The sequence below is a fragment of the Rhyacophila brunnea genome, unplaced genomic scaffold (genome assembly GCF_057557595.1).
Source record: "Rhyacophila brunnea isolate RB1 unplaced genomic scaffold, BYU_Rbru_1.0 scaffold_12, whole genome shotgun sequence".
Lineage (NCBI taxonomy): Eukaryota > Metazoa > Arthropoda > Insecta > Trichoptera > Rhyacophilidae > Rhyacophila > Rhyacophila brunnea.
Genome location: NW_028232774.1, coordinates 36,088,903 through 36,115,102, shown reverse-complemented (window position 1 = coordinate 36,115,102; position 26,200 = coordinate 36,088,903). Strand labels below are relative to the sequence as shown.

Here is a 26,200-nt window from a genome sequence, read left to right as displayed (position 1 = left end):
GATAATGATGCATCGAAATGCATGAAAATTTCAAATTTAAAATAACAATAAATATTGGTTCGAAAAGCAGATGCTACAGAAAAAGGTATTTAATATAATTGTCTACATGGCATATAAACTGCTATCGTAAAAAAAATAATTGTAAAAGCTCAAAGCAATTTAAATGACACAGCTTTTATTTAACTGAATCTGAAGAACTTTATTATCTTTTTAAACCACCATGTAGGTATGGGTAGTAGAATGCTCTAATTTTTGATCAAATTCTATAATTTGCACAAATAAAATTAATAGTAAGTATAAACTTTTGTCACATGTAATGTGTTCGTAATTTGATTTTATATAGGTATGTATAGGTCTTCCAATCATTCAACGATGACACAATCGATTCCCGCTATTTTAATATTAGAAAAAATACTGAAAACTAAGAATGGAAACTGTAAAACGAGACAAGTTAATATTTCGCAATCGACTGATATGACAAAAAACGTTTTTCATCAGAGCGAAGTCAGCTGTTTAAGGCGTTGCGTGCATCGTCCACCCAGCAGAGCGGCGACCCTCGCGAAGCCGAAACAATGGAAGGTAGGGTAAAGACCTACGGCCGAGAAAACAATGGAATAATCGACTCTGACGAATTCTTACCAACACACACAGGAATCGAATAAATTGTGTGAGCAGAAGAGCAGCGAGAGTGAAATTTTTGCCAACGCATCGGCGTGTCAATGTGCCGCAATGTCGTACTTACTTACTTGTGTGACCGTGAACAGCGAACTTTACAATTTTTCTGTTCGAAATTCAAATTTTGCATAAGAGTTGCTTGTCATAAAGGTACACGTGTTTCATCAAAGATAATGGTATTTTATATATTTCAGATTCAGTAAAATGACCCGATTTAATTATTTACATAAGGTACCTATATGTAATGTTACAATAAGGAATGATGAGGAAATAAATTATTGTGAAAATATATTTGTATGGCTATTAAATTACATGGTTACCAAGGATTATCTTATTTTATCAATTTTATTATTGGCAAAAGTTTTTATTACTCGAAATTTTCCATATACACTAACATCACACAGGTAAGTATATGATTTGGATTGAATATTCAAACTTGATAAACCCAAAACAAACTATTTTGCATTCAACAAGCTATAACCTGGATGACTACTTAACTGTCCGTGGTTATGAGAGAATTTGTAAAAGGTTTATAAAAAGTTAAATTTTTCGACAGTTTTTTTTTTTGTAAATTAAGGTTTTCGTATGACCTATTAATAAAACAATGACGCAATAAAATAAGTCTGACTTGGTTAGATATTTGCGTGGCGGTTATTATTTTTAAAAACGTTATAAAAATGTATAAATACAAAGGTGCAATATTCTTAATCAGTATTGCCATGCGTAGTGTATTTTGTACCCCAGTTATCTAATATAGTATGTGCAGTGAGGTAGAGTCTCCCAGAGATTTTACAAAATATTTCAAAGCTTTCGTCAAACCAGAAAATAATGGGATTCATTGTCTTAGGGTTTAATTTAAGTTATTCCAGGGTCGTCCCAACGGTAGGGTAGTGGTAGCGTTGCCGTCTCTCAAACCATAGATACGGATTTGATTCCCGTATCTGGTGAATATAACAATCTGTTTTAATTTGAATTACCATCAAAGCGACTATTCGATAGGTTAGGTTAGGTGAATGACTGATAATCTCTTAAGTGGCATCTGTAAATATAAGCTTCGTCGCGTGGAGGCCAATACCCTCCCTCCACTCAGGGGCGAAAATGGTAATTTTTTGTTTTAGTCAATATTTTTCTTCTTCATCAAATTATAAGTCAAAATTCATTTTCTACTAATACTGATAACAGTATTTGGTTGGTAACTGTGTTATAAACAAACATCCGTTGAAACTAAATACATGGGTGTAAGTGTCATTATTATTTATATTTTATTAGTGGGGACTCATTAAACAACAAACCATCAGAAACCACTTTTGGCGTTACCACCTCTTTCCAAAGGCAATCTCGAAAAATAGATCGACGACACTTATTTTTACATTGAAGAAATCGTACATGAAAAAAAATATTATTCATCTCAATCGTGTCCTCAATAAAAAAAATACTTATATTGAGAACTCATTTTAAAATATACCGAACGTCCCTAAATTTTAATAGAACATAATAATATTGTCTCCACATTAGCACCTGCGTACCGAATGTTAAGTCTCTGGGTATACGGAAAATAATATGCGAAAAGAATATTTTTCGCGGAATAGAAAACGAGACAGAGAAAATATTGTAAAGAAATTATGTAGTCATTGTATATATTTATAAAAGTTGCAATCAAAGTGCACGTTCGAAAAGACCTTGTTAGTTTCCGGTATCCGGTATGGTGACAATACGAATAGACTTATATTATTGTAGATAATATACCTATATCATGATAATGTAGAGATTATTTTGTTTTTTTTTCGTGATAAATAAAAATGTTGAAGTAAAATGTCGCAAAAAATGAAAACATTACATTACCGCCTTTGTCTGTCTATTGTAAATTTTATTTTAATGTAATGAAACTCTGTTTTATTAATTTTAATTTTCTTGTCGATTCGATTCCAACAGCATCCACGTGCACACTGTGAGTAAGAAGTTATCGGCAGCTGGTGAAATTGAGACATCAAACGGAGTAAGTGTAAATGAAATTCAAGCTGGGCGGACTCTTTCTTTCACTTGTCTCTCGAGATGAGAACAATCGCGGAGTGATTATGCGCGCTTTTTGCTGGCCGATGACAACCCGCACAACGCGAATGAATAACTTAGGAAATTATTTCGCCACAACACTCCTTTGACATGGCCAATTTCGGAGACCAATAGTTATTGAATTTAGTGGTATTTTTATAAGCTACCTTGCATGCATTATAGCCATTTAAATAAAATGTAAGTTATTAATTATTGTTTGTATCTTTTCCACAATATATAGATAGTACACTTATATATAAAATCAAAATGCGTTTGTTAGATTTCCCTTTTTTTAATTCGCCTCAACTCAACTGACATCTGCATATTATAAAAGTTTGTTTGTCCAAATTACCTTTCCAGTTAATTCCAATTTTAAATTTTCATGACAGATAAAGTTTGCATGGGTATTTTAGATTCGATTTTCTTTTGACATTTTTTTGTTTGACTTAACTGTCAGAATCATTTTCTTTTTGGACATGTTGTATGTATGTATGCCTAGATATATTTTAACATTGACGAATGTAATTATTATTGTTTTTTTAAGTAAGTATTACAATAATTAAAGGGAAAATACCCCACGCGAAACATATTATGTACCTACGATGAATTTAGTGTGCGATTATTTTCTATAAAAATTCAGCAGTATATATAGTAGGTACCCAGGTATTAAATACTTAAAATGTTTCAAATCATATGAAATAGTGTGGGTTTTAAGGGCGGACATGCTCAGCGTTGGTCAAAATGGAACTTTTATTGTATTTTCAAAGCATGATCCTGGACATTCCTTAAACGTTGTAGATAATCTATTTATATCATTTTGAAGCCTTATTATCCTTTATATTTATTTTAAACATTTTATGACTGCATAAAATATTTTTATTACATAACATAGTATTCTTATAAACCTCTCACTCCAATGTTTTAGAATATAGTCATATTTCAGTACATGCATGTGCAGTGGTGTTAAGATTTTTTACATTTATTAATTTTTAAACGCATAAAATCGAACACCTATTTATTTATGAATGAACAGTGACTTACAACCGGCTGCATTCGAATTCGAATTATTTTACTAGTGGTATTGCAAGACTATTTTCTCAAGAGATGCGATTAACAAACATAATTTCATTGTTGCGAAATTTAAAAAAAAACAACGAAAAATTAATGACCCCAGAATGTTGGTAGCCCGCTATTTTATTTATCTTTTTTTTCTTTACGGGTGGCTGCTCTGGTTACACACACTGCTAAAGAGCGCCAAGGTTGTATGACCAATCCGCATATAATTATTATAAGATTGCATTATGCAATAGTGTGCCAAGTATTTGTTGGGTTTTACATAAATCGTTGTTAAATATTTCTCATGTATCCTGAATTCTTCAAACCGTTTTGTAAGAATTACATACCTATGCAAGATACAAGGTTGCAAACAAACTTAGCCCTAGCTTGATAGAATGTAGTAACGTTGCATAGAAAATAACCAGTGGTGTAGTACTGAATAAAAATGCCGGATCCGTGGTTATTTTTAAACTACTAAACACCCCCTCCCTCAGCCTAAAAGTGCCAACTGTAAATTTACGTACAGAAAATCTAGAGCTCCTCTTCACCTACCTTCAGTTTATTGGTTATAAATAAATACTACATAATATTATTATCCAGCGTTAAATATGTTTAGGTAGGATGCAGGTGGCTAATTGGCAACGTACATTGGTCGAAATGCAATGGATACAGTTTAAGGTGATACATCATTGAAACGGCAAATAATTTTCAACTACAGGCGCGACGAAATTTTGGACTCGCTGCCACTCGGAGAGAGAACGTCGAGCTGGAAATACGTCAATTTGTTTCGTGATGGCAACGGGCGTATTAATTCTTAAATCGCGTAAAGATGACTAAAAACGATACTCATTTACTTCAAAAAGAAAACATGTTGGATTTATATGACAAATTATCTATTATGTTCAACAAAGAATGATACAATATAAAATATTGTGAATTATTCGTTTAATTAAAAAATATTTTATCAAACATCTAAATTTCATATATTATGACGAATGTATTCTACATATTCCTATTCAACTAATAGTTTGCAATGTTGACAGTATTATATTGGATCTCCATCTTCTTTTAGTGTCAATAGTCTGATATGTAAAATTTATTTCGTTTTGATTATGAATACCTACCAATTTTCGAACAAATGGCAAGGAAGGTAAGTATTATTTAAAAATGAACTGGGTAACTTGAAGGGAAAATTCAGCCCTGGGCCCAAACCACCCCCCACTGCTTTTTATATTTCTATGCTTAAACAATATTTTATTATAGACTGTGCCACTACCTTCCACATTTACTCCGCCTACTCGTTGCTTCAACTACGGACACCCGCACTTTTCCGGATACATTTCCCATGCTAAGATACTCCGCACATTGAGTCTAGCGATAAACACCTGGCCTACACATTTAACTACGGATATTTACCTACGAGTTATTGCGATCTGTTGCATCTACAAGCGGTTATTGAATGCGTGTGGAATAAGATTATAATTATTGCGATCGTTGGTGTCCGTTTGTATCCGAGTTCGAATATTAAAGCAAACATTTGATGCCTCAGGATAGTTGAAACAATTCATGAGTTACACACTGACATACTAGGGTTTGCATGTCGTAGAATACCGAAAGAGAGGAGGCTGTTGAACAGCCAAATCATCAGGGTCATAATTCTCAGTTATAATGTCTTGACAAAGAAGAAGATTCCATTCGCCTTTGTAATTTATATTTTTTTGGTTCTTGAGGGGGGGTGCGAATCCTAAAACCCCCCCTCCAACCCCTTGTGTGAGTACCTGCTTAAACCCTATACTATTCAAAGTGTTCATGAAAATAATACTATGTACGTTCCTTATCTCACGTGAGACGCGCACTACTAAGCGGGCAGCGACTTGCGCTGATCTCGCTTACCAAAGCCTACCGCACAACTTCTACTGACGCACTTGCCGTACTCGCGGGGGTGCTACCCGTCGATCTGCACATCCAAGTCAGAGGATCGATCACCCTCCTCTTGAGGGGGATCAGCACAACACTCGCCGGTTTCCATCTGACACCACCGCAGAGATTCGAGGACGTTCCTTACAGGAAGACTGTAAGTGACAATGTGTACAAGACCGCATTTGCGGCATGGCAGGCGAGGTGTACCGCCTCCCCCAAGGGGCGGCAGACGTATTCTGCAGGCACCAAACTAGAAGACTCCAACCTTCGCACTGGATTAGCCAGTTCCTCGCCGGCCATGGCAACTTCGCCGCCAGACTCCACGAGTCTGGCTTGATAGTAGATGGGCCGGGTTGTACCTGCGGGCATGACCACCAAGATGTTGAACACATCCTCTGGGATTGCCCGCTTATGGAACTTGAACGAGCGGAGTTGTTTGCCAGGGTCCGTCCTCACACTAGATGGAGATCTGATAGCAACCGAGGCCAACTTTGCGGCATTCGAGAATGATGAATGAAAGATAGTATGGGGAGCGGGATAGTCCCGACTCTTCTGTAGACTCGTGAATTTGTGACACTCAGTATGCGGGTATACAAAGCGCTTAACGTCAGCGGACAGTAGAGCCAGTCCAAAAAAAAAATTCTTTCTTAACTTTATTCTTTAAGCACTACGGTGCATGGTTGTAGCGTCAGTCCCGTGCGGCTCCGTCTCGGGACGGAATGAGCACTTAAAATCACTTCTTTCAGACACGTTTAAAGCGTCATAGAAAGCGGCTGTGCATATATGACGGGTGGTGGTGGGAACTTTAACTTTAACGTGTGATAACCACTCGTTGTAAAAAATACTAGCGTATCACAGCGTAGAACACAATATAATAATATGACTCAAGGTGGATAGAATAAGTAATATACAGTAATGTGTAATATTCTCAATATTTACATTTAGTTATTAATAGTTTCTGGCCAGATGTTTAAGTTAATTTTAATTACCGAACACCGAAATGCAAACTTCTTATTTTAATAATAATGTATAATCGTAAACGTACCTACATACAATTTGATAAACAACGACCAAGTAATATGACTACTGAATGTTATACAGCAGTCATAAAACCTTGGTTTTTCTCAAAGTCTCTCAGATAACGATCCATTGAGAAAATTGCATCATCTTGGTGCTATTATCACTGACGCAGACTTAACTGTTCTGTCATAGTTTAATCTAGGAAACGTCATACCTACACAGTAGCGTACTTATTTATAATTTACCAAATGATTATAGAATTTTCTAACGGCTGATAAAAATAAGTACATAATGTATAATATTAATCTTACCATGAATAGTATGATATTGAAAACACGAGGTAGTTAGTTACCAACGTAGTTTTTGTAGTATAATTAAAATTTAATATCAAACGTTTAACAGCATACTTCAGTGAAACGGCAAATAATTTTTACTATAGGTGCGACGAAATTTTGGACTCGCTGGCAATCGGAGAGCGAAAGTCGAGCTGTGAACACGTCAATTTGTTTTGTGATGGCGTCGGGGTTATTAATTCTTAAATCGTGTAAAGATGACTAAAAAACGTTACCCATTTACTTGAAAAAGATAACATGTCAATGAATATATTATTATTATTATTACCAATAGAACAATAAACCTAACATTAAATGGATGTTGAATTTTTATGATAAAAACTATGTTTTATTATGCACGCGTCCTTAGCACAATCTTCGCGTCGCGTAGTCACAGTCGTTTAAGACCGTGCCCCAGCCGACGTGTAGCCTTAAGAGCGTACATAAGTGAAACGGCAAATAATTTTCAACTGTATGTGGAACGAAATTACGGCCGCGTTGCCATTCGGAGAGCGATAGTCGAGGTATCTGCACGTCGATTCGTTTTGTCATGGCGTCGGATGAAAATATTCTTAAATCGTGTAAAGATGACTAAAAAACTTTACGTATGTACTTAAAAAAGAAAACATGTCAATGGATATACTATTATAATTTCGAATATAATAATAAACATAACATAAAAAGGATGCTTGTTGAATTTTTTGACAAATTATATTTCGTTCGGCTTGCGTAATTTGCACCCGCGACCCGCAATCCACGCATCGCCTAACCACGATCTTTTTAGACCGTGCCTCGACTGAGGTACAGCCTTAAGAGCATACTTCAGAGAAACGGCAAATAATTTTCAACTATAGGTGCGATGAAATTTCAGACTGGCTGCCAATCGGAGAGCGAAAGTCGAGCTGTGAACACGTCAATTTGTTTTGTGATGGCGTCTGGGGAATTAATTCTTAATGGACGCATGTTGAATTTTTATGACAAATTATGTTTTGTTATGCACGCGTCGTTAGCGTCGCGTAGTCACGATCGTTTAAGACCGTGCCCCAGCTGAAGTGTAGCCTTAAGATTTGTACATTTTAATTAAATAATAGAATCTTTTGAACGCTACTGAATAGCTGATATTATATAAAAATGAAATTGCAATTATGCACGGTGGCTTCGTATAATTTACGGCCAGACTTTGCTCAACCTCAGGCTGACGGAAGTCGAAGATTGATTGACTTTTTGCATATTTACCTACTCAAAATAAGATTAACTCGATTGACGCGCCGACAAGTTCTTATTCCCGGGTCTTGTTTTCAAACACGAACAAGTTTTTTTCATTCATCAAATTAATATGGCAAATTCGGCCACTACACTAATAATTATGGCGCGTTTTACTCGACGCACTGACGGATTTTGAACCCGTGTCCGGAAACTTGTACGTATCAAGTTCGCCGTATCATACTTTACCGTGAAATGTTGTATCGGAAATAAATGGTCGTAAACATGGCCCCCACAAGGGGAGGGCTGACAGGGATCTAGTCTAGGGGCCCGGGCTCAGGGGGGAATGAGACGACTGGCCTCCGGACAATTAGACGCCGCACTGTCGTAGACACGTATACAGAACGTAGACGAGGTATTTTAATCAGTTTCTACCTACTACTTAGTAGTTTGAATTCATTTTACTCTTAACATAATGTATTCTTTATCGCGGATTGAGAATTACCATGCCTAAGGCTTTATATATAATAAAAAACTCTTTTTTCGTTAGAACTTAAACATATGCACGATTAAATAATTGTCTACGTCTGCATATTTACATTCTCAACAACTCTATTAAATCATAATATAATCATTTAAATATAAATAATAATATTGAATATTATTTTAAAAGTACCTATAAGTACCTAACGTATATTTATTTTCGAATTCCGTGGCGTCTAGTAGTCCGGTGCCAAATCGTCCTAGACCCGGCTCATTCAATGTGTTAAAAAACCGCTAACTTACACTGAATTTTATTTGACCTCGAACACCATTTGAAAAACAATACCGGAGAGCGTCAGACTGCCTTTAACCATAGCGATAGGTAGGGGGGGCCGCCCAAGATCCTGGTCTGGGAGCCCGTTTCAAGATGTTGGAGCCATGGTCGCATATTAAAAAAGACCGTCCAACCTCTGACATAAAATTCATGTCTAAATAAAAAAAACGGTTCTTGTCGGTTTACACTTTAGGTACATACAGGAAGCCAGCAGCAAATAAATTGAATGAAAATAGCCGATATACTGGATTATTCGTTAGGTAAGTTTAGGTTAGGTTTCCAAGCTACATACCAAACATACAGAGACTGTCCAAAGAAATGCGAGGAAGATCATTGTTCACATTAGTTTTAAGGAATGCGTGAAAATTGTGAATAATTTATATTCTGCATAAAGTGTATATTATTTTCAAAAATAAAAAAACATATATTTACAATAGTTTTATTCGGGAAGTCTTCTTCACTTATAAATAAACAATTATAACATGTAATTAATTCACTTAAATAAATCATATTTATAAAAAATATATGTAGGTATGGCTCTCGAAAAAACTTTTAACCATTGTGCTACCCACATTTGGCTCTTTTGGTCCAAGAGTTTGCCAAAGTTCAATGAAAACAAATACGTATGACCGATAAAGTTTTGTGTACACAATTTATGTCAGATCTTAAAAGCCTACCTCCACCCTTCGCCGCTACATAGTAGTACTTATACGTTATAGAAATTTTTGAAATGTATTATATACCTACTATTAATGGGTCAGGTGGCAACTCGTATCTACTATCAAAGATGTATAATATTCGAAAATATGCTTTAATTTTCGTTCTCTAACTAACATATGACCTGTCTACTCCCACGAAACAACAGTTATTTTCGTATTGTTGAATGATAGTTGGGCAATTGTAGAGAAATCTAAATTTATTATACCTACTAGAAAAAACAAAAAGAATTACAAGTTTACAGGTATTATTAAAAACAAAAGGTTGTTATTACATACTGTTACATTCCCAAATGGTCCCCATTTGGGGATGTCTCTGTGAATCTGGAGAGGCCCAAATCGGCACATAGTAAGTGTTGATTACGAAAATAAATAATAATAAAGCCGGCAATGCTGTAAATCCCGGCCGTTTAAAAATATCTACAACGTCGCCATTGTCGCCGTTTTCGACAACACTTCTCACTGGGAGCAAAATATAAAATGGCGGACAATACACGGCCGACTGCCAGACAGTAAACATTGTTAACTCGCGCTACGTATAAAAGAAATTATAAAAAATGTAACCATTGGTATATATTAACCTTAATAAAACTCGTCGTTTCTGATCACAATTCCGGTATGTTATTTATCCACCTCCAAATCCCGAATCCAGACAAAAAACCATACAAAGAAACAAAGTGACAGCATCTTACCACTTTCAAAAATGGAGGGAAATGACAATACCCACATACTTATTATAAATATTTTCAGTTCTAAGCAGAGCTTTTAGAACTCTTTTATTTTTTTAAAGGTTGCTTAACTTTATGACCGATTTGAACTGTAGGTATAGAGCCCCCTTTTAAAATTTTATTACGAATCGGTTGCATTATTTACGTTATTGATAATCACCGTTGCGTATAGCACCTGTGAGATTTGTTTGTTTTTATTTATTTTCTCTTTGGGCGACTCCATAAGAGACATATCCATGTTTTTTTAGATTTACCAGCGAGTAGAAATAATCTCTCTGACTCCGCACTACTGTACAAAGTCAGTTTGGGAAACGTTTCAGAGAGGATTAAAATCCATTAGATAAAATTTGTCGCAATTAAGTATGACTTCTTTAGCATAGTGGTATATGTGCGTGGGCGCGATACCCGAGATATGCAGGTTCGATTCTTGCGGGGTGTCTTACTTTTTTCAAAAAGATTTTTTCTATTGGTTATAATATATATTCTCAGAAGTTATTAAATTATGTATGTACAATATATTAAGTAAACTAGTAATATCTATGAAATAGCATGAACGTACTCGTAGTATGGCAGTACCTATTACTAAAATAAATGTTGACCTAGTAACTGATAAGTGATAATGTTGCACTGATAATAACATCGAGTGATAATAATTTCGCATCCAGATAATATTACTTCGGTACCTACCTAACTAAATAATGTTTAATTGACAAGGTCGCTGCATATGTTTTTCAAGTACTATTTCCTGTACGCCTGTACTACGGTAAGTCCAAATTTGGTGAAAATAAGTTTTTGTCCTTGATAACAAGATAAATAACAGTATTTAATAGTAAAAGAAAAGAAAATAAAAAAAATGTCTTTGGAAGTAAACTTTAAAAGTCTTCTTGGGTACCCATTTAAAAATTGTGTCCGAAAAATCATTATTTTGGCTCTCCTGTAAAGTGGTCTAAATGATTTTACTGTAGTTTACCTGTCAAACACGCAGTTTTTAACATATACCAAGATCCAAACCGGATTGTGGAACCGATCAGGGCTGAAAATGGACCGGAATGCGCCGGAGCGCCGTTCCGGTTTGTCCATTCAGTAAAATTATCGCTGTCTCGTAGAAAAAAATTATTTGACTGTCTGAGCTAGACGGGCTACATAACAAAAAGTTTAGCAGACTTATTTTTTTAAATTTGATAACTGTTAATATCGTCAGAAAATGGTCGACCGCTCTGGTTAGTAAACTTTTCCATTTCGAGTTTTGGAGCTGATGGTGACGACAATAATTGGTATGGTGTTGGTGTTTGACATTTAATAAACTATAAGAGCATTGTGCATTAAATATGTATTTTTAGTTCACCAGAATGTTTATATTATGTACCTACTACAAGATTATAAAGTCAATATTGCAGAAAATTTCAAATAGAATACATCACAGATGAAGTTATAGAATATTATCAAATTATAATATTTAATATATTATTTAAAAAATATACATTTATTTTCAATAGGTACATACAATATTATAACAAGCGCAACTAATTTGTTCTGATATTAGTCAAGGGTAAAATTCATCTCAGCCACATCCGAAGTTAAAACCACAAAAGATCATAATCATTAAAAAATTTTAAATTATAAAATTATTATTTTATGTCTACTGATAATGGTGGATTTTAATATAATAATGATAGGTAAGCTTTGACTTAGGGTACTTGGTTACTCAATGTAATAGGTATTTAAGATGGCAGCATGGTTTTTGCTTTAGGGTAGAATTTCGCTCTAATGTCAGTTTGATATTATTTCCTTGCTGATTGGTTACTTTTGCGAGGACATTTTTAATTTTTGGACGTTTAGATTGTTCGCCGTAAAAATGGTTATTTATTTATTTATTTATTTAAGAATACAAAACATTGTGGACATAACAAATCTAAATTCAAGACGTACACAACATGAGATTTACATTATAAGTCAAACATTACCCTCACAAGAGAGAAGAGAATATAGAAAAAGAAATATATAAATAATAACAAAAAAAATATATATATATAATCAAAACATACTTAAGTATAATTTAAGGGGGGACATGCTCGTCGAAGGTCAAAATTGAGTTTTTATTGTATATTCAAACCATGATCCTGGACACTCCTTAAACGTTGTAGATAATCTATTTATATAATTTTGAAGCCTTATTATCCTTTATAGTTATTTTAAACATTTTATGACTGCATGAAGTATTTTTGTTACATAAAATAGTATTCTTTTAAACCTCTCGCTCTAATGTTTTAGAATATAGTCATATTTCGGTACAGAACTGTGCAGTGGTGTTAAGATTTTTTACATTTATTAATTTTTAAACGCATTTATAAAACCATTAGCATAATTTATTACGAGATAATTTTTGTAAAATATTCACGATAAAAAATTATATTGATAATCTCTGTGATCCCAAATTTGACAAGAATTAGGCATTTTATTATTCAAAAAATCGGCAAGATTAACACATTTCAAGATGATTCTAAAGATATTTATTATAAGCTATGTCTTTGACCATTCAAGTGTGATAAACATCTTATGAATAATGATTGCTTTATAATAATTATTGACCTAAGAATAAGGTAGTGTTTTTTTGAAATACGCCATTTCTTTTGTCATTCCCCAGTGGTTAAGCTACAACATACGGCCGTAGCCATAAAATGACAAACTATAATTAAAGTAGGGAGTAAAATGATATTGACGCGCGTGTTTGAACATGTACCGTTTAAAAAAAAATAAAAAAAAATTCGGTTAGGTACATGTTCAAACACGCGCGTTAACATAATTTTACTCCCTACTTTAATTATAGTTTGTCATTTTATGGCTACGGCCGTATGTTGTAGCTTAACCACTAGAGAATGACAAAAGAAATGGCGTATTTCAAAAAAACACTACCTTATTCTTAGGTCAATAATTATTATAAAGCAATCATTATTCATAAGATTTTTATCACACTTGAATGGTCAAAGACATAGCTTATAATAAGTATCTTTAGAATCATCTTCAAATGTGTTAATCTTGCCGATTTTTTGAATAATAAAATGCCTAATTCTTGTCAAATTTGGGATCACAGAGATCATAAAAATAATTTTTTATCGTGAATATTTTACAAAAATTATCTCGTAATAAATTATACTAATGGTTTTATAAATGCGTTTAAAAATTAATAAATGTTAAAAATCTTAACACCACTGCACAGTTCTGTACCGAAATATGACTATATTCTAAAACATTAGAGCGAGAGGTTTAAAAGAATACTATTTTATGTAACAAAAATACTTCATGCAGTCATCAAATGTTTAAAATAACTATAAAGGATAATAAGGCTTCAAAATTATATAAATAGATTATCTACAACGTTTAAGGAGTGTCCAGGATCATGGTTTGAAAATACAATAAAAACTCAATTTTGACCTTCGACGAGCATGTCCCCCCTTAATACAGAAAAATATAATTTTTGAGAACGGAAAATATACAATTTTATACAGAAAAATACAGTTTCAAAAATAAAATGCAAAGTACATCATTGAAAATGTCTATGTCTTTAGGGAGCGCATTTACTAGTCTTGCACCCCTCGCTAATGGTGCCTGATAGGCTTGACGCGAGGAAACGGTTCCAATCCAGAATAAATCATGACTGCGACCACGTAGGTAATTGACAGGCGCATGGAAATTCAAATTCATTAGGACACCGGGATTGGAAACCATCCCTCGCGATAACAGGCAAAAGTGTTTCAACAGCAGAAGAGACCGACGAGATTCAAGAGAGTGAAAAGTAAGCATGCCTTGTAGAAAGGCAGTCGGAAAATAATCATCTGACGAATTATCGAAAGGAAAATAGTTAAATGTTTTAAAATAAAGACATCGAAGAAATTTCTTCTGGACGCGTTCTAAAATAAGCTTATAGGAAACCTCATAAGGACACCAGATAATCGACCCATATTCAAGAATGCTACGCACTAATGAGACGTAGAGTGTACGTAATACATTAGGATTCTTGAATGGTTTGGATTGTCGCATGATGAATCCTAGAAGCTTACTTATAAGTTATAAAGAAGTTATATTATTTTTCGCTTGAGCAATAACCTAATGGATCTGTCAAATGGCTAACAAATATTTCTCGAATACAGTTTTTTAATATAACTATGAGGTGGCAGCGAATGTTGTAGTGACAATGTCGATTTATTTTTAAAAATATTTAGTAATCACTCTACTGAATAAATCTAAAAAAAGGAAATGAAAATGTTATTGAGACACGAGTCAAATTAAAGTAATTACGGGACTGCAAAAATCGAAGTGAAAATGCTAAAATATCGACAAGGCGGCATTATATAAGAACGTAGTAGGTATGTTATGGCATGGTCTAAAAAGATCGTGGCTAGGCGATGCATGGATTGCGGGTCGCGGATGCAAATGACGCATACCGACCGAAATATAATTTTTCATAATATAAATCCAACATGCGTCCATTTAATGTTCTGTTTATTGTTCTATTAGTAACAATAATAAATTATTCATTCACATGTTTTCTTTTTAAAGTAAATGGGTAACGTTTTTAGTCATCTTTACACGATATAAGAATTAATACCTCCGTCGCCATCACGAAACAAATTGACGTATTGACACCTCGACGTTCGGTCTCCGAGTGCCAGCGAGTCCAAAATTTCGTCGCGCTATAGTTGAAAATTATTTTCCGTTTCACTGACGTATCGCCTTAACGTATTAATAGTATTAGATGCTGTAGAAAATTTGTACATAACAGTGGCGTGTGGTGGCTTTTGTTTGTAGGGATGCTGTTGAAAAATATTAATATAGGTACCTACTAGTAACTATATTTATGATTTACTTAGAGATATGTAAATAATTATTGAATCTTGATAATGGACTATGGCCAAACGTTCTAGTGGGGAGCGCTCTAAAAACTAATAAAACTCATTGTACCCGTAGTCCAAACTTGTTGATTTATTTTAATCACATCATTGTCACTTATTTTGTTTTTTTTTTTTAAATAGAGTTTTTAAGATGAAAGGTTACTTATCATCGAAAATTATCGGTGTAGGTATGTAATCTTATCACTGAACACATTTCAAGATAGTAATAAAATATTTCTTTTAATCTTCATAAAAATCCGTATCTTGCATAACGATGACAGATTGACTGGAAACGTCATTTATTGAAGCGCGTGAGAAGATAATTTTTAAAAACATTGAAATTTAACGTAGGTACTTCCAACAATCAATATAATTCATCATAAATCTTCACCTATTTTTAAATATTGATAGTGGTTTTATGTGAAAAACGTTCACGACTTGATGAAGGTCAAAAATAAAGAATTTGGGTTATTTTTGCGAGCTTATCCAGGGAGGGAATGGGAGGACTGGACGCCAGGACAATTTGACGCCGCACTGTCGTAGACACGTATACAGAACGTAGACGAGGAATTTTAATCAGTTTCTATCTATTACTTAGTAGTTTTTATTTATTTTAGTCTTAAAATAATGTTTTTCTTATTGCGGATTGTGAATTACTATGCCTAAGGCTTTATATAAAATAAAAAAACTCTTTTTTCGTTGGAACTTAAACATATGCACGATTAAATCATTATTTACGTGTGTATATTTTAAATTCTCACCAACTATTAAATCATAATATAATAATTTAAATATAAATAATATTATTAAATATTTTTAGTACCTTTAAGTACATAACGTCTATTTAATTTCGAACTGCGTGGCGTCCAGTTGTCGCGGCGCCAAATCGTCCTAGATCCTACAAGGATGCGCCAAGAGTGTCTGTCGCCCGGGTGGCAACCTAAAATTGCCGCACCCCCAAATGAAAACTTATTTTTTTAATAATATAATATGGCAAAAGTCAAATAAAAAATGAAAAATACATACCTAACAAAAATTACGTCATATTTTACTAAGTAGGTAAGTAATTAAATAATAAGTATAACATTCTGAATTTTAATGCCAAGGGACTTGGAACGATCTATCTATACATATCGATAGAATACGGAAGCTCTTTATAAAATAATTTTTAATACCAGTAGAGAAAATTGTGCCGCAGGTGACTTTTATTACTAACTAAATTGTAGCCAAATTTGGTACATCAGATGACCGTGGTGACATATTATTTTGTCAACACGTGCATTAGACTTTATAAATTATATTTACGTTATAATATTATAGTAAAAAGTATTTGGTTAAATTTTCAACAGAGTTTATGATTGATTCAGCATTTCGTGTCCCGTTTTTACCATAGTATAGGTACCTATGTATTTTTTGACCTAATCTGAATTCTGACGGTCCTATCTTTCCCAAATAATGCTAAAAGTATTGAATAAGTAAGAGAGAATTAGAAATTTAATCCCCCAATACATAACCACAAGCGTGAACGGGAGGGGGGGGGTTCCAGGTCATAATAGTTCATATATATTATATTATATATGGCGACTCTAGTGGTGCAGTGCGTAAGGCCCTTGCCTTCCACCCGAGAGTTCTGGGTTCGATTCCAGGTCAGGACACAATATTTATCTGGTTTTCTCAAAGTCAAGGTGTTTGTGATTGTTTACCTTGTACCTACTTATTTGAACTATTTTTTTTAGAATTATTAATAACCATGTCCTTGCTATTTCGTACAAGGTGAACAATCACAAACACCTTAACTTTGAGAAAACCACTTAAATATTGTGTGCTGACCTGGAATCGAATAAATAGTTAATGTAAACATTAAATAAAGAATTATTTGGCCCATTAAAAATACGGTACATACACCTGTTAAATAAGATAATATACTAGTTTATATATTTTTATATGTATTATGAAGGCAGAACAAAGCTAGGATGGAGTGCTTTCGGACGTCTGAATAGTATCTTCAAGAGTGACCTACTATTATGCCTTAAGCGTAGGGTGTTCAACCGATGTGTGCTACCCGTGCTCACGTATGGCTGCGAGACGTGAGACGAGAGATGTCCAAAGGCTAAGAGTCGCACAACGAGGCATGGAGAGGTGTATGTTGGGTATCACGCGAAAGGACCGTAAGAGAAACGAATGGGTTACGAAGTAGATAGGAGTACGCGATGTAATAGACGTTGCCAAACAGCTGAAATGGAAACAGCAGGAGCACATTGCTCGCCGAAAGGACGGCCGCTGGTCAATTAATGCCGTCATCCAGTGGTACCCAAGAGGCACAAAACGGCCACAGGGTAGCCCTAAAAGCCGCTTGATTGACGAACTGGTAAAGTTCGGCGGAAATACGTGGCAGCGAACGACACAGGACCGAGAGAGTTGGAAGAAGCTTGGGGAGGCCTTCATCCAGCAGTGGATTGACCCCGGCTGATGATGATGATATGTATTATTATTATAAATTGGTATATACTTAGTGCGTTTACGGAAGTAAATAAATATTACCGTCGTCGATAATTTAATCGATAATAATTATTGTTATAAATATTTCAAATGTTTCTAAAGATATCATAGTTATTCGGCTAATGTAGATCGCGAATGACAGATGCGACCTGTCACTTGAGGTAAGCCTGCGCATATAGTTATATACACCATATTTTTCGCTATCCATTAAAGTTAAACAGCCGATACACGGTGAAATAGCTTTCAGTAGATCTCTAAGTTTATTGGTAAATAATAAAAATATATACAAACTGTGATTTCAATTAATTTTGAACAATGTATGTTAGTCAAAAATGTTCGCTTATTTCGTCAGTTGAAGTTCCAATGCAATTATTCTGTTGTAATATATTCTTAAGTACTTATTCGTTTTTTTAAGAATTCAGAGAATATCAAACTTTTCCTTCCTATTTCAACTTTTTATGACACTATAAGTGATATAAAAAAAATATAGTTCATTGGCAACGTAATACATAAAACTATGCATGAAGAATGAGGTAAGAATGAAATAATTTAATAAAAATATTTGATAGTAAACAACGATTGCAAAGTTACAGTTATAACCGCTACTTCGCTTGAATTGCCAAATGTTTAGAAAATTTTGTACCACTTTGAGCATATGTTTTTAAAAAAGGCCGACATAACCAGAGCTCAAAATAGACCGGAGCACTATCACAGACGTTTACAGTTACGTATCACGGCCTGACTATAAATAGTGGGACTTGTCAAATTCGCGATGAGGTCGCAATACAGTTGTTTATTCTCCCAAGGTGCAGAACCAACCTGCCACTAGTACCTTATGCCAATTAGGAGGGCGATAACTATGTTCAACCAAATTGCTTCGGGTGTTGATATATTCCACTTGCGTGAGAGTGAGTTTAGGTCGACGCAATTTTAATAATTCTTTAAATAAGGACTATTTAGCAAACTCGGTGTACTTCTATGAACTTCTATAGATATATAATTGTATTTTCACTGCTTTTGTATGTTTATATCATGTTCTCTTTCTATATTTAAATTTTTATCGTTTTTGTTACTTTTCTTTATATAAATGTTTTATGTCATGTTGTGAACGTCTCAAACTTATAATTTGTAATGTCCACAATATGCTAAAAAGAATGAATAAAATGTACAATACAATAGTAATTGTAAAACGTAACAATCTTACGGAGTGGCTATCTTGGAGAAAGGAAATCAAAAATGTTTGAGAGTTGCAAGTTGGCGAGGTAGCCAAGCGTAGACGTCACGGTGCTTTGAACAAGAGGTTATAGTTCGATTCCAGGAGGGGCAATCCATTCCCATGCAACTAAGACTCGCTACACCTACCTACCTGCAATGCGGAGGTGAGCCAAAGTTTAAATTGAAAAAAAAACACATTTACTTCTACATTAGTGACGTAGTTAGTATATCTATTGTCCACGTATAGACTTTGTTTATTATATTATATTACCTACATATTATAGAATACGGTGATAGGTAAGGAATAAGTATGTTTATATTTAAAGCTAAGGACCTACCCAGATCAGGAGTTCCCAACTTGAGATGCAAAATGGAATTTTAGGAAGGGTGATAAATACGGAAATTATATACCTACTGTATTCTTAATAATATGAATGTCAGATAATGAAGAACTGAAAGAATATATTACTAATTTTTTGACAAATGTATCTTTGAAGCAAAATAAGTAGACACTGTTGTGTTACGTATATTATTTTGTAATGTGCATCAATTTTTTTTATTATTACTAACAGCGCCATGCAGAATCCAACATTTCGATCTTAAGGATAAGTTGCCGAAAAGCATGACTTAACTATAGACTATACTGAGTATAGAGTTAAGGAATCCTTAACCATGTGTCTAAAAAACAGTCCATACACTCAAATTCATTTCACAATTTGTCTCAATATGTATATATAGATAGTGTTAATTCGTTTGCCATGTACTTGAAGAAAATTATTTTACTTTTTATACGCCAGCCCGCAGAAATACAAGATGCCAGATAAAAATGACACTTGACGCTAGTGTTACCATGTTAAAAAAATATTTTACGGTGCCTGTGGAATCACGTATAATGACTTATAACGGAAACATAAGAGTATTATAATTAAATATTTATATGTATTTATAGCTATTGCATTTATAAAGTGCAGTTGTCATATTTTTGTCATCGGTTAACAATTACAAAATAATTTACCTAAACTATAGGAAAGAGAATTTTTAAATATGGTATTATTTTCAATAGAAAAAACGAACGAAGCTTTAAGACTAGGTGAACCAAAGACAACATGATCTTAACTAAGGACAATGTTTCTGCATAGTGTTTTCTGCTAAGGAAATTTTAGTTATGACAAATGTTTCTGCATTCCGCTCTTTGATCGTATATTACATAGAAAAATTAGGTGGCGAGTTTATAAATAGGTAAACAATAATAATAATAAAAGAATAGGTACAACACAATAACAGTAAGACAACGTGTAAAATTGAATGATACATGACAAGTCAAGGGTTATTAAATAAAAGCTATATATTTTTAATTGAACTCTCAATAAGTTGGCTGTGTCATGACTCATGAGCTATATGGCATACTATTGCACCTTGTTGGAACTAACATATCATTTAATTCATTGACCAAAATTCATCAAATATACCTACCTACCTTGAGGTGTGGGGCATAGAAAAATATTGGGAATCCCTGAAATTGAATTTAAACATGGTGACAAAAATGACATGGTAGCCTATCAGTTTGTTTTAACGTTTGGTTATGGGTAGGTACTATACGTGTGATATCTCATCTATACAATTATGTAAGTACTAACTGTCATTTGTATGTTTGTGATTATTTCTATTAACTATTTTAAATCGTACTTACCCTGAAGTAACCGACTATGAAACCGCAGCTGGGCACAAAACATAATATCGTCATTATTCTGGCAGAAGACACTAATTCGAAAAAATGACATTGAGTTAGTTATACCAAAATGTTCCTTATTTCAAACTTTAGCGTCAGGAAACCTTCTTAATAAATAAACAGTCTTTATTTTAAAGTCACCCTTTTTACGATTACTTAATAAACTCACATGATAGACCATTTTCAAACATTTTAACAACTTCAAAGACAAATTACTCAAAACTAGTATTCTCCAGTTAGTGTGTTCTGCCAGAACAGAGACGATATGTTGCTTTTTCAACGCGTGTTTGATCCAGAACAAGTAACCAATTGGTCGGGTGACTGTTTTGAAACCATTCATTGTAAATAAATTGTGTCCATATAATCCACACTCTTTGTAGGTTTATCAAAAACAAAAATGGTAATTTACATGTTTTTATAATGTCTAGTTACGGAGACAAAAACGGCAGGTCATCATAAGTAATAGATCATACGTAGGTATACTATACACTGACAAAAGAAATCAATTAATTTCAAATCGAATATTTTTTTATTTAAATAAAGCTACATAGTGTTATATATGCACTTAGTTAATATGTCGGTAATAAATAAAACATTTCGATTACAGAGCAGGCGAATGCATTGCATTTTTTTTAATTGTTAGTAAGTTACAAAAAAATCACTATGCATGTGGTCGGTCAGCACATTATGCAAAATAATCTCTTATACATATCAAGTTTCATTGGCCATTCACGATAATAAATTATTATTAGCAGCTACTTACAAGCATAAAAAAGTTTCAGTTTCGACTCTCAGCGCGAGCCAACGATAGGCACTGTCTTTAATCAAGTCACAAGCAAGCAAAATTACTATCGCAAATGATTATTATAGTCGCCATGGAAAGTTTTATCTCATTTCCAATACATTAATGTACCTACTAATCATTAAGACGATTTTTTACGTCACAAATATTTACTCCTGATATAGCTTCCATGCAACCATGTGATTCTCAACCTTTTTTATCATTCAAATCCCTTGGACCATTTTGAAAAATCCCGGATGACATAGACCAGGGTAAGCGAACCTTTTTACGTACGCGTGCCAAAATTTCCCAAATATTATTTTTCAACTGTCTGACGTGCCGAGCAGTTATAACGAAACAATAGTTTTTAAAAATTCTATTAAAAATGATGATGTTCTAGATACCTACCACCACGAATATAGCACACATGTAAATTTATCACTTTTTTTCAATTTTACGCCATACATTTCGGTCCACCAATTTTAAAACTGTCTGCCAGAATTGCTACTACTAGCTTCATCAAGTTTTTGTTCCTTATTTGGCGCAGTAATTTTTTGTAGATAGAAATGAAATTTTTGTTAATGTATTAATTAGTTTGGTTATTTAGGCACAAATTGACACCAGAATAGTTCCGATCAGATCAGGCATTCTCTCGTTACAGTGATCTCAAAGCATTGTAAATCGATCAAAATTAGAGGTTCGCGGCGTGATCTTGAAGAAAATGCGATTTGTCTTTTAGACGGTGACATACATAGTCAATTAATGCGCGACTTTAAATCCGACTCAAAATGCTCTTTAATGAATGCCAAATAATACAAGCAAAGAAAATCGTTATAATTCTCACAAAAGTTTGTCTTTTAGCGCTGCAGGCAAACAGTTTGTGATCTCAGCGAAATATACTATTCAAAATGATTGTTTGAACTTAAGTTAATACTGAGGCTAAGAACAGGGCACACAATGGGCAAAAGATTTGATATCCTCATGGGAAGAATTGCAACTCTGCGATGAATGTCATGTTTTAGAGGACATTGTACATATAGCACTACGATGCCCTAAATATGGACTTCACAGAGTACAGTTGCGAATTGCGGATATCTATGAGAATGTCGACGAATTGAAAGGTGTCCTGGCAGTGGGTAAGACGGAAGAGCTAGGCAAAATTGTAAAGTTATTTAACAGAAAAGGAGTGAGGACCTGATCGACGGATCCCCTTCTAGAAGAGAAGAGGCGATTTGACAGCGAGTCGCAGTCAAAGCCTCGGTAAAATCACAAAAAAAAATGATTGTTGTCCAGTAATGCACAAAATATGCCCCACGTTCATAATGTAATTTCTGTAGTTCACTATTCATAAATTCATTCAAATATAAATTTTCATAATTTCAATCGTAATAAATTCAACTAAATATTTACGGTTCAGAAGTACGAGTAGCTAGAAGTATTAGATCTGCGATTTCAAATCTTGCAGATTTTGGTCCCTGCGTTCGCCACTTCGGTTTTCTGGATGGAAAAATGCCTATTTAGTTTATTTCAATCAAAATATTCTCAAGCGCAGATGCACTTAGGTATCAAACACATAAAGAATAATCGTTTGACGTTATTTACGTCATATCAACGGCGAAGGTTGGAGATAGGAGAATTGCCATATTTTATATGACGAGTCAAAACGCAAAGAGCACGTGGTGTTATAGTACCAATGCGTAAAAACTACGTGACGTAACAGTATACGCACGTGCAGCGCTGTGACGTAAAAGACATGGTATAGCAGTTGGTTTATATGTGTGGACCGCCAGAAAGTTACTGCGAACCAGCGGTTGGGAAACACTGATCTAAATACACAAATAATATAAAACTTTAAGAATAAATCTGAAACGTTACTTATAGAAAAAATACAAATAATAGCAGTTACTTGCTAATTTATTATTTTATTGCCGTCTTAAAGTGCGGCCACACCGGCAAACAAGTCGCGCGACAACTCGTTAAATTTTACGATAATTATCATGCTTATCGTAAAATTTAACGAGTTGTCGCGCGACTTGTTTTCGGTGTGGACCCGGCATTATGCCGTGTCCACATTGGAAACAAGTTGCTGGCAAACTCATTAAATTTCACGATAATTAACATAATTTATTTGACCATAAATTATGTTAATCGATGATGATTTCAGTGATTTCAATGGTTAGCAGCGGCGATTTCCTTTGACGCAAATTATGCAATCAATTCGTCGGAAAATTAAAAGGGGGCCTCCAAACCAGTCATAAAGTAATTAAATTATTCTACGATCTATAAAAAGACGTAATTAAGTATCTACTTATATTTCTAACAAATAGAAGATTTTATTTCCTTAATAATATCGATTCAGATTACATACAGAAAAAATACTTGACTATCATTCAACACTGTTAAAATCAGTGATGTCCCATGTGAGTAGACAGATTATGCGTTGCAAAATGCAGAAATTGAAAATATTATTATATAGGTACCTACATATTTTATGGTGGATTTCATGGATAAGAAATTGTTCATTGTTGTATCGTAGGGGGCCTTAAAATCAGTAATTTCTTTTATTTTGTTAACTGTCAATTCATGGTGGAACTGCACTGTATTGTTGTTTTTATTTAATAAAACGCAATTTTTTTGTAGTACTTATTCTACTTTTAATCAATAGATTAGGACCGGTTTCGTCCGCCGCTGTTATCGGGAAGGTATTATTGGACGGATAATTTATGCACCTATTGTTATATTATTTCTGTCGCTTAGGATTTTGTTTGATAAATATTGTTTTGAAAAAATGTATTCAGTTGAAAATGTCCCTCTGAGGCGGACGAAACCGGTCCTAATCTATCGATTAAAAGTGGAATACGTACTACAAAAAAATAAAAACAACAATCAAAATCAGTACGTCACTAAACGCGGCAATAATAGTTGGTATATAGTATCCCTTCACGATTATGCTTGGATTATTATTTTTGATTTCGGGAAAAGTTGACTGTCATCATTCAAACGAATCGAATAAAAATAAGGTACCCAGTAGTAACCATTTTCCTAGAACAGATTCCTGTCTCAACTTCTCACTAATGAAATTCCATCCTTTGTTTTTTCGCCGAAACGGAACACAGTTTTGGGATACCGTATTGATTCAGTTTCTTTCTGTTGTGTGTCGAGTTTGTTTTATTTGTTTATTTGCTTATGCTATTTATTTATACATATTGGAGGCGGACGATAGATCACGATAGTGTCTTCTGCGCATGCGTCGGTTTGTTCAAAGCAGGTCTAGGGTTGAAATGCCAAATTTATAGAAATGTCATTGATTTATTCATTGCGTGTCCATAAATTTGTAAGTGCGTATGCAGTTGGCCGTAGCACAGTTCACCGTGAAATGTTGTATCGGAAATAGATGGGCCGTGTATTATTGAGATCAAATAAGTACATGTCTAAATAAAACACTTAAAAAAACGTTATAAAAATACAGAAGAAAATTATTATTATTATTAAACTGGCGCTAGGGGCCGTTCAGGTCCATGGCCGACTGCACAACGTTTCTCCAGGCATCTCTGTCCAGCGCTCTCTCTTCCCAGTTGACTATCCCCAGCCTTTCCGCATCCCTTTGAATGTTGTCCACCCATCTCCGTCGAGGGCGGCCAAGAGGTCGAGTGCCAGCTGGTGTGCCTTTGTAAATCCTATAGAGAGTTCTAGATCTTTCAGATCGTACAACGTGGCCCGCCCATCTGAGCCTTCTTGACCTCAGAATATTAGTGATTCTAGGTTGGTATCGGTCGAAGAGCTCAGCGTTTGTGCGGATGCGCCACCGGTGGTTCTCATTGACGGGTCCAAGTATTCTCCGAAGGATTCTGTTTTCAAACACTTGGAGCGCCTTTTCTTGTTTTTCTGTTAAACCCCACGTTTCACATCCATACATGACGATTGGCTTGATGACCACGTTATACACCCGGAATTTCGTTTTGATGGACAGCATTTTGGACCTGAACAGACGACTCAGCGCAAAGTACGCTGCATTTCCACTTCTCAGTCGGTCAGAGAGCTCTAGGGACATTTCATTTTAAGAGGTAATGTTGGAGCCCAGAAGCCCAGAGCCCAGAGCCCAGAGCCCAGGGCACAGAAGAAAATAATATGTAAAATAAGTAAATTAGAAATACAATCATATCGTATAATCTGTAACTATATACACCCACGATGACAGGTTATCCAGGTTCGAATCCTGGGTCTGGCAAGTACACATATTGTTTTTCAATTTGTGTATGTATGTATGAGTCAGAGTATGGACCTAACAGGTTGAGCAGGTGGCTGACATCCATTTCTCGTAAAAAACAAAATCTGTTAATACAAAACCTCCACCTTGTGGAGGCCCATAATAATATGATCTTATTAGGATCGGACATGGACAAAAATAGATTATCTACAACGTTTAAGGAATGTCCAGGATCATGCTTTGAAAATAGAATAAAAGCTCCATTTTGACCTACGCTGAGCATGTCCTCCCTTAAAGATGGCTAAAAGTATTGAAAGAATGCATTGGCATTGTGTTCTGATATATTCTAAAAGTTTCAAATGTC

At 34.4% G+C, this 26,200-nt stretch overlaps 1 protein-coding gene across 5 annotated transcripts in view; it reads right to left on the bottom strand.

Annotated features, from left to right (window-relative positions):
- Positions 1 to 26,200, bottom strand: part of LOC147078104 (uncharacterized) — a 265,519-nt gene that overhangs the window by 183,697 nt on the left and 55,622 nt on the right. For 3 of the 5 annotated variants that reach the window (XM_085961205.1, XM_085961208.1, XM_085961210.1), the window contains one exon: positions 23,040 to 23,126. The exons of the other annotated variants lie outside the window; for them this stretch is intronic. In XM_085961205.1, coding sequence (XP_085817331.1) covers positions 23,040 to 23,126 — 87 coding nt within the window. The remainder of the gene's footprint in view (positions 1 to 23,039; positions 23,127 to 26,200) is intronic. 5 annotated transcript variants of the gene reach the window in all.